The following is a 10,580-nucleotide window of genomic DNA, read 5'->3' as shown; positions in this document are numbered from 1 at the left end:
ATCGCAGATACCAGTCCACAGGTATAAGCCTGGCATTTCTGTAGGTACATGCTGCTCAACACACAGTGTCAGCAGAGGCCAATTTGGGTGCTTCAGAACAGATGCACCTTAAGCTATGTGGACATTCTGTGACATTTAGCAAGTAAGTGGGTCCTTCTCTTTTGACGCAGTGAGGGTCAAGAGCTGGCTTTCAGAGAGATGGATCACTTTCTTCCAGTTCCTTAGATGTGGGTCTTTTTGTTACATTCAACAACTTTGTTTGTACGTGCTTGTAAAAGAAGGAATTGCTGAGCCCTGTAAAGCAGTTTTCATTTTAAAACCAAATCTTGAGCTGATTATTTGCAACGAGAACTAATTCAAAGGTTGTGCAGACAGTGATAATACAGCATAATCTGGGTGGCATCTTGTTTGGTACATAATCTGTTCATTTCTCTCTTTTTTAATCTAGTCCTTATGGTCACATAGGCATGCTTGAAAATGTTTGGGCAATATCTGCTACTCTGAAGATTGCACGACAGTAGCATACAAAGCACTTTGCTTCTCCACACCTGCCCCACACATACCTGACCAGCAAAACTGGAATTATGCAAAATAGTAAAAAAAATAGCAAATTAAACAAACGTGCATAGTTATACATGTTGCTGGACTTGGATTGCCAGGGAGCAGAATTAATTTTGAGCATAGAGTACCCACATTTCTAAGTGAGATAGCCTCATATTTATTTCTGGTTATTGTATTAATGGAGGAAGGTCTTGGACATGAGAGCACTGAATTCAAATCCTACTTCGGCTGTGTACTTTGCTGGATGGCCTTAGGAACCTTGTGAAGCCTACCTTAAAAACTTGTTAAGAACATAAGAAGAGCCCTATAGCTAGATCAGGGCAAAGGGAGCCCATCTACTCCAGCATCCTGCTCTCACAGTGCCCAACCAGATGCCTCTTCTGGGAAGCCCGCAAGCAGGACCCGAGCACAAAAGCATTCTCCCCTCATGCAGCTACCTGCAACTGGTTTTCAGAAGTGTACTGCCTCCAACCATATAGGCAGAGCATAGCCATCCCGGCTAGTAGCCACTGCTGGCCTTTTCCTCCATGAATTTGTCCAATCCTCTTTTAAAGCCATCCAAGGTGGTGGCCACCGCTGCCTCTTGTGGAAGCAGATTCCATAGTTTAACTCTGCACTGAGTAAAGAAGTACTTCCTTTTGTCTGTCCTGAATCTTCCAACATTCAGCTTCATTGGATGTCCATGAGTTCTTGTATTATGAGAAAGAGAAAAAATTCTCTATCAATTTTTTCCATGTCATGCTTAATTTTATATACTTCTAGTGTGTCCCCTCTTTCTTGCCTTTTCTCTCAATTACATTCTGGTTGCCCTTTTCTGAACCTTTTCCAACTCTACAATATCTTTTTTGAGCTGAGGCAACCAAAACAGTACACAGTGTTCCAAATGCAGCCGTACCATAGATTCATACAATGGCATTATGACATCGGCATTTTTGTTTCCAGTACCTTTCCTAATGATCCCTAGCATGGAATTTGCTTTTTCCACAGCTGCTGCACACTGGGTCATCACCTTCATTGAGCTATCCACTATGGCCCCAAGGTCTGGTTCCTGGTCAGTCACCACCACTTCAGCCCCATGAGCATATATATGTGAAATTAAGATTTTTTTGCCTTGACATGCATCACTTTACTACGTTTGTTCACACTGATTTGCATTTGCCATTTTACTACCTATTTACTCAGTCACAATCCTTTTTTATTGACTCTGAACAATTTATCATCTGCAAACTAGGCCAACTCGCTGCTCATCCTATCTCTAGTTTATGAACAAGTTCAAAAGCACAGGTCCCAATTCCGATTCCCGGGGTACTCCACTTCCTACCGCCCTTATCCTCCTTTAGCACACTTTTGACACCTTGTCATCCAAACATCCAACATCCTCCACAGACGGCCTCCTTCTACTAATGTATTTAATTTTTTGTTGTTGGTCTTTATGTGTTTACCAATCTGCTCCTCAAATTCTTTTCTAGCATCTTATTGTCTTCTTGCATTTCTTTTGCCAGAGTTTCTGTTCCTTTTTATTTTCCTCATTCGGACTTTGCCTCTAATAGCATCTTTGACTCTGCTCATTAACCTGGCTGGCATCCTCTTGAGTGTGGTAGTACCTTTCCTAACCTACGGTATACACTCCAAGTGAGCTTCTAATATTGTGCTTTTAAACAACTCCTAAACATTTTGGAGTAATTTGATCCTCTTGACTTTGCCTTTTAACTTACTTTTTACCAATCCCCTCATTTTGGGGAAGTTTTCTCTTTTGAAGTCAAATGCGACTGATTTGGATTTTCTTGGCAATTGGTGATTTACATATATGTTCAATTTAATAGCACTACAGTCACTGCTCCCAAATGGTTTGACAACACTTGCATCTCTCAGTAGGTCCCCCTCTGGTTGGTTCCATGACCAGCTGTCCTAGGGTACAGTCATGTGGAGTATCTAGAAATGTTGCCTCTTTGTTGTGATTGATGCAAGGGTTGCAAAATGCCAAAAGCTTTGCAAGCCATAATTATCATAGAAAATATGTGAACTGCAGTAGCCAGGAATCCATTGTGTGAAGACACTTTTTTTTATTGTGCCGTGAAGCAATCACGTTGCCAACTTTATAGTCGTCATAAAGGATGACTATTAAGAAATCATTAAGAAGAGGGAGACAGAGAGAGACTCAGGCAGAATTTTCATTTAGAAAGCAACATTTAGATTGAAAACTGCTAAACATAAATTAATACAGTGACGTTAAGCCTTTGTTATATATCAACATGTATAAAAAATATACACCAGGAAAATCAAGTCTGAAACAACAAAAACAAAACCAGCAGCAACAAAAACTAAAGTGTGCAACTTTTCAGTGTGAACACATCCAGGCAGCTTCTTGCAGCTGGTCTGCCACCCTCTGGATGACTCCCTGGAGTGACTGCAGCGCTGGATGCACATAAAAGCCACTGGCCACAATCCAGGCAGCTGTAAACAGGTGCAGCCTCTCTTGCTGGCAAGGGAATTCTAGAGGTATGGATGTGGCTCCACTGCATATTGTGAGACTCCACACGCTCAGCATAAACTGGATCATGGCCACTGACGTCTATTTGTGCTGTTTTGTGCAGCAGCCAGGATGTTTGGCACCCCCACTCACAACGGTATCTCTTGTGAAAGGGACAATTCCTCCACCCCACCACAAACATACAAATCTGTGTGCCCAACTCAGTCCACTCCACAAATATGTATAGAGATGCCAATGCACCATTATATCCTCCCCCTCCACTTGCTTATTATGATTCATTGTTTAAAATGTCTGCACACAAATCCATGCACGAGAATAACTCACAGTAGGAGACATTCTATTATCTGGAGAAAACAGAACAAGCAAAATAATGCTTCATTCATTCAACACAGTCTGTGTGTAATAGCAGAAGTCTATTATCTCACTCAAATGTAAGACTTTCAAGATTCTCTCTTTCCTTTTAAGTACCCTTGAGTTTACTACAGGAGAGGCTTTGGCGTTTGAACTGTGGATCTCTTGTCACACCGGTCCCATTTCACAGGAGAGGAAAACTGAGGCCTTTGGTTTCTACTCTACAGACCCTTTTTCCTAAAAACAGACTAGCTCCTTTTGGCACCCAGGCTGTGCATGGCTCCTTTTTTGTAATCCAAAATGACTTTAATGGATCTTGCTAAAATTTAAACTACCATCCCATACCAAAATGAGTACCAGATTAAGGTTAATCTGTCTTGCATATGTGGAGAGTTTGGCTAGTGCAGAGAAGGCGAGCTGACAGTTTGGAATATGGGCAAATAGGAAGCTGCCACATGCAGGCCAATGGTCCATCTAGCTCAGGATGGTTTCCCTGGCTGTCAGTGGTTGGCTGGGGGTTCAGGCAGGCAATCTCTCCTGGCTCTACCTGGAGATGCTGGGGACTGAGCCTGGCCCTTTTTGCATGCTAAGTGGGTGCTCTTCTACTGAGCTAACGGCCTTCCCATAAGCTGAGAAAACTGGCAGCTTCCAAAGACCCCTGTAGTGACTACTGAAGCACTCAAATTGGAATATATCAATGTGTGCAATTGTTAAGTATTACCTTCCTCCAAAATGATGAAAAGTGAGCACTCTGTGCTGGCCAACCAGAATGGGACTGATGTTTTACCACGGGTGTGGGGAACCTGTGGCTCTTGAGATGTTGCTGGAGTCGTTTTTTTGCCATCCTTGGCCATGCTGGCTGGGAACTGGAGTCCAACAACAGATGGAGAGCCACAGATGGTCCCCCATCCATGTTTCATAAGCTCCCCGGCCAAAGCAGAGAGCAGATCTAATTCTGCAAAGCTCAACTGCTATGTCTAAAGAGCATTTGAGGGATTGCAATCTTCCAATGCACCCCAAGAAGTGATGAAAGATAAAAACAGTGCCGAAGGAGATCCCTGTGTTTTGTCAGCTGGAATATTCAACACTTTGAGGCGCAGGGAACGCCTCTGGTTTATACACACACACAAAGAAACAATTGTCATGAATGCTGACAAGTCTTTCTCCATTGCTCCCAAAGGAATCAAAAGATTCTCTACATTTTTTAAAGTCTGCAGTTTTGATGCAGTGGCCAACTTTAAAAACCCAACATTTTAAAAAAAATAAATTCTACTGAGCCATAAAATCCCTAAAGATCCTTCCCTGCCAATATATTCACAGTACATACACACATGAAAGAGTGACTAGAATGATTGCACCAGGAGCAAAACCACTTTCAGCTGGAAGCAAAGCGTTCAGAAGCTTGAAGACCAAGGAGACGGAGGCTGAGTTTAGCAGAACACAGATTGGTATTGGAGAGGGTGTCTCTCCCCTCCAGCCACCAGGCCAAAAGCAGAGCCCAGCTCTCCTGAAGACACATTCCCGGGCTACCGCCGGCGAATGGGCTTGTAGACACACACTGCCATCAGGATCACGGCGATGAGCAGAACGCCGAAGACACTTCCCATCAGAACTGCAAGAAGAAGGAAAATGAAGCGCCTCAGAAGGAATGGAGGAGAGCAGCTGATGGAAGGCTGGGGGGCGGGGGAGGGCTGTGATTTGGTCCACCCAATGGCACCATAGGACAGATTATTTTTATTAGAGAATGTTTGATTACAGATCAACGTACAGGCAGTGAAGCAGCATATGTCATTCCTTAGAAGTTGGGTATTGCCTTCTTGTTAAGAGCAAGACACTGTTCTTAAAAGTGGCAGAGTACATGCTTTCCGTGCAAACAGTCCCAGGTTTGAACCTTCGCATCTCAAGCTGGGGGAAAAAGTCCTGCCTGAAACCCTGGACAGCCGCTGCCCATCAGGGCAGACAGACGGGCCAAGGACATAACGTGATACAAGGAAGCTTCCCATGTCCCTGTCAATGCAGTCCTTTGTTCAGGACCATGAGGGCTGGAAACTTACTCTGCTTTTAGGGACAGGGCCGCAGCTCAGTGGCAAAGCACCTTCCTTGTGTGCAGAAAGCCCCCATTTCAATCCCTGGCAACATCTCCAGGTGGGGCAGGGAAGAGCCTTTGCCTGATGCCCTGGCGAGCCGCTGCCAGTCCCTGGGGACACAGATGGCACCGTGGTCTCACCTGGCGCAAGGTAGATTCTGGTGTTCCTCCCTGGACTCCGCAGCCCCTGGGGCTCGCCTAGGAATCGGAACATGCAGCTCTCTTCACCCACCTACGCACCCTAAGAAACTTCACGCATCCTTCAGCTTTCCGGAAACTCTGCAGAGGTTTTGAACAAGGATAAGTGTCCAAATTACTTTGATTCCCCTCCCCCCAAATACACCTCTTTAGGTGAAATTCAGCAACTGCCTTCAGGTGGTCAGAAGCCTGAGCATGTCACTATCCAATTCCTTTGGTTCCCTCAATTTCCAGTATGTCTTGCCAAGGGGGAGGAAGGCTGGGACTGCTTCAGATTTTTGCTGGAGGCAAAGTCAATTTCCACAAGGTCAGCCTTCCCCAATCTGCTGCCCTCCAGTTATTTTTTAGACTACTGCTTCCATCAGGAGTGGCCTGGGCTATGGCTGTGTGAATGGCTGTGCTGGCTGGGCTGATGGGAGTTGTGAGCCCAAAGCATCTGGAGGGTGCCAGGTTGGAAAAGGTTACGCTAGGTTGTTGTTGTTATGTGCCTTCAGGTCAATTACGACTTATGGGGACCCTATGAATCAGCGACCTCCAAGAGCATCTCTCATGAACCACCCTGTTCAGATCTTGTAAGTTCAGGTCTGTGGCTTCCTTTATGGAGTCAATCCATCTCTTGTTTGGCCTTCCTCTTTCTCTACTCCCTTCTGTTTTTCCCAGCATTATTGTCCTTTCTAGTGGATCATGTCTTCTCATGATTGCTCTTATCAGCTTGTTAAAAGATCAGGAGAAAATGGAAATGGCCTGCCTTCAAGTCGATCCCGACTTATGGCAACCCTATGAATAGAGTTTTCATGGTAAGCGGCATTCAGAGGGGGTTTCCCATTGCCTCCCTCTGAGGCTAGTCCTCCCAGCTGGCTAGGGCCTGCTCAGCTTGCCACAGCTGCACAAGCCAGCCCCTTCCTTGTCTGCAACTGCCAGCTGGGGGGGCAACTGGGCTCCTTGGGCTATGCAGCTTGCCCACGGCTGCACAGGTGGCAGGGCACGTAATCCCTGAGCCACTCCCTGTGGGGTGATCTTTAGCTGGCCCTTGACACCCAGGAGACACGAGCAGGGATTTGAACTCACAGACTCTGCACTCCCAGCCTGCTCTCCTCCCCACTGTGCTAAAAATCTTGACAATCGCCTAGAAATCACCCAGAGACATAGTGTATTAATAGATCCAAATCTACCTTCTGGCCCACCTCTTCGAACAGCTCTGAAACCTACCATCTCTATTGTCTTCAGTGCCTACTGAAGACCTTCCTCTTTCAACAAGCCTTTTGAGTAGAGACCTTATCCCAGTCTGCAGTCTGTTTTGAAATTGCTTTTTAAGATGTTTTTAAAGATCTTTTCAAGATGTTTTATTTTCTAAAAAAAATAAAGATGCTTAGTTTTTGAGAAGTTTTAAGATGTTTTGAGTGTTTTGACCCTTATTTGCCACCCTGGGTTCCTTCTGGGAGGGAGGGATAGAAATGTTAATAATATTTATATTATATTTGTTGACATTGATTGTGAAATACACTACAGGTTCCAAAAACCCTGGTAGTGACGTCTCCCCCTTTTCCTTTGTGGATCCCTCTCCTTTTCGGCAGTAATCCCCTTGGCATCAATCACTACAACCTAATGTTGGTGAATTGCATAATTTCAAGGCCTTCCTTTCTGCATGTCCTGAATCAACTTCAGGGGATGACCTCCTTGGATTCTAGCATTATAGACAAAAAAACCCTCTCCACACAATGCATTATTGTATGCACCATGTATGGACCATTTCCAGCTGCTCTGTTCTCAGAAATCTATGTTTAAGCCCCCGGGGGTTATGCATTTCAGGGTCCCCAGAAGGCGTGACCTGCTAAGGCTGTGCAAAGGTGGCCATTTAACAAGGGGGCATCCTCTGAGGTGCTGCACTGGAACCGTTTCCCCACTTTCCCCTCACCTGTCTGGTGTGAAGGGCTCAGAATGATGCTTTGTTCTCCTGTCTGAATGTCTATGACTCTTGACGACAGTCTCTTGTCTTTTAACTCTTGGGCAAAGAACTCCTACACTCCAATTACTCGGGGGGGGGGGAGCCATAGGCTGCCCCTCCGCAGCGGGAACAACGGCTGTATCCTGTGCACTCCCAACGGGAGGGAGGGGGGTTGGAGGAAAAACAAGGAGCAAGGGAAATCCCCGAAGAGCAGGGGGTCGACACCATCCCGGGTTGCTGCAGCCAGCCAGGCGCCGCCCCCCCCCCCGCTGCTCCTCCTCTAAGGCAGAGCCAGGCGACGCCTCAGAGGGCGAGGAAGGCCAGCATCCCTCGCCGCTCTGGCGGGGACCTCCAGAGGCCGTCTGTTCGAGCCATCCGGCCGCACTCGGCCACCCGTCCGACTGCCCCTCCGCAAGGGAAGGCCCTTCGCCTTTCCCCGGCTCCCGCAAGCGGGCTGAGGCTCAGGGGGGACGGAGCGGGGGCGGCTCCCCTGCGCCCAGGCACCGCCGCCGCGAGGAGGAGCCGGAGCGCGACCCCCGGCCAGGGCCCTGGGGGGGGAGGCGGCGCCCCGCACTCACCTGGCGGCAGGATGGAGCCCTCTCCCGCTCGATCCCGGGGGGCCTCTCCCCTTTCTCCCCGGGAAAGCCCGCCCCCTCCCCCGCGTGATGGGCTAGGTGGGACCCAGGAGTCCGGGAGGGAGTCTCTGCTGCTCCGCCGGCGGCTCAGGGGGGAAGCGGCAGGAGGAGGACGGGGGCATTGGGAAGGGGATCCAGGCGTCCGGCCTCACCCAGGTTCTGCGTCTTGAGCACGGCGTACGGCCGGCTCTGCCCCAGCGAGGCCGCCGCCCCCTCGTTCCCCCGCGCCTCTCTGGCCTCGGCGAGCACCAGCAGCAGCATCGCGGCCAGGGCGCTCCAGGAGCGGCCCGGCGGCGGCATCATCATCCCCTGCAGGCAGGCAGCCCAAGCGGGAGGCTGAGGCGGCGGCGGCGGCACAGCTGAACGAGGCGGCGCCCGCCCCTTTGTGCGCTCGGCCCGCCCCGCCCGGCTTGCCGCCGCAGAGGCCAAGCGCGCCTCTGAGGATGTGCGGAGTGCCCGGCGCAACAGCCCTTGAGGGACCCGCATATCAGGCTTCTCTTGGGGAGTGTGGATGGCGCTTGGTCACAGTTGAGCCCACCCTGTCGCCAGTGCCTCCACCCGCTTTTCCCGTCGATTAAGTTTTTACCCCTTCCTACTGATGCTTTTAAGGATTTTATGGGTTTGTTTATGCATGGTCTTATGTATACGTTGTATTCTTAACTTTTTGTAATCCGTCTCAGATCCCACATTCTGGACCCACAACAAAATTAATATTATTTACTATTGGACGTCACAGATTCATAGGGTTGCCATAAGCCATAATCGACTTGAGGCACATAACTATTATTATTATTATTATTATTATTATTATGATTATTATGATTATTATTATGATTCCCACATGGATGGGGTTAGGCTGCCAGCACTGCTAGGGAGAGCCTGCTGGCCCCTTCCTCCTCCTCTCTAGGGACCAGCAGGGCCTGACCCCACTGGCCCGCCCACCCATCCGTGGGCCAAAAAATGACCAGCCAAAAAATGCCACCCTTCTGCTTAACAGGAGGGGGAGAGGGGGCAGCTTGCCAACTCACGTCTGCTGAGAATTGATCAGGTGGAGTTCAGTGGGCCTGCTCCTCACATGTAGCCTAAGATCAGATGATTGAGGCCTTTACAACTTTTCAGGTAGACTTCAAAAGAGTGAGTAGATCTCCCAAAGGGTCAGTCCTGCTTTGTATGGCTTTAATTTTCTGCTGTTTTACTGTATTTTAATTAATGTTTATTGATGTGTTAGCCACCCTGCATGTGCCTGCAGAGAAGGCAGCTATGCCTGATTCTGAAGCAAAATGAAAACAAATCATTCCCCACTTTTAAGCAAGAAGCTTTTAACAATCAGGTTTTAATCTCACTCGTTTTTTGTTTGTATCCATGACAAGAGATAGTCTTCAAGTCAGTAACTTTTGCGTCAGCCTCCTTTTTCTCTGAAAAGAATTGGCACCCATGGCCATTTCCAGCTAGTTAGTCCACTGTAGCAAAAACAGAGACTCTAGTGGCACCTCCAAGGCTAACACATTTATTACTATGGCATACATTTTTGCGGGGTGGAGTCCATTGGATGCAATCATGACCAGCATCGCTTTGAAAGGAAAATCCATCTTTGGACTTGGAACTACAGTGCAAAGACATTCTCAAAGCAATCCCTTCCTCTTGCCCAGAGGACGCTTCACCAAAAACAAAATAAAATGGTTAATTGGGGACTACAAGAGGGATGATATACAGAGGACCAACATCCACAGTGTACAGTAAAATACATCAGAGGACACTGCCATAATCCAGACATTTGAAAGATCTTTATCATAAAGGAGAATGTAGCACTGCAAAACCACCTCCCCGCCTTTGCATTTGGTCAGCCAAAGGCTGAATGGGAAAGATATTTGTTTAATTTGACGAATGGGAGTTGTAGTTCAATGTACCTGCAGGCACTAGGCTGGGGAAGGCTGCTATACAGCTTGTACATTTGCAGCATGATACCAAATCTTTATACCTAGTAGCTGTGCTGAGTTTAATGGGACTGGCCAGCTCTGCCGAGGGTTTCAAAGCATGCTTCGTATGGAACTCAGTGGGCCTGAACTCCATATATGATTGCTTGCCAAAGAGCACTGTCAAGAATGGAGCCCCGTTGAAATTAGTGGGGATTCCTCCCAGGGAAGTTGCCAGGCCCAGGCATTTGCATATGATAGTATATATGCAAATTCAAGCCAACTTTCAGAGGAGAAAAACAAACTTGCTGTTAGGGCCTACTCTTAACAAGAAGATGCTAGCGTGCCAACAGGATTTTCTGGACCCAGCTCACTTTATGTGGATTAGGCCATCTGCCCC

General features: G+C 47.7%; 1 protein-coding gene across 1 annotated transcript; it reads right to left on the bottom strand.

The window, feature by feature from the left end:
• Window positions 1-2,400: 2,400 nt before the first annotated feature.
• C19H12orf76 (chromosome 19 C12orf76 homolog) lies at window positions 2,401-8,753 on the bottom strand. Its single transcript, XM_061603233.1, has 2 exons — window positions 8,420-8,753; window positions 2,401-5,015 (listed from the first exon to the last, which is right to left on the bottom strand). The coding sequence occupies exons 1-2, from the start codon at window positions 8,751-8,753 to the stop codon at window positions 4,930-4,932; spliced, it is 420 nt and encodes a 139-aa protein (XP_061459217.1). The 3' UTR covers window positions 2,401-4,929.
• Between the last annotated feature and the right edge of the window lie 1,827 nt (window positions 8,754-10,580).

The sequence above is a fragment of the Rhineura floridana genome, chromosome 19 (genome assembly GCF_030035675.1).
Source record: "Rhineura floridana isolate rRhiFlo1 chromosome 19, rRhiFlo1.hap2, whole genome shotgun sequence".
NCBI classification, from domain to species: domain Eukaryota; kingdom Metazoa; phylum Chordata; class Lepidosauria; order Squamata; family Rhineuridae; genus Rhineura; species Rhineura floridana.
This window is presented reverse-complemented; position numbering and strand designations above follow the sequence as displayed.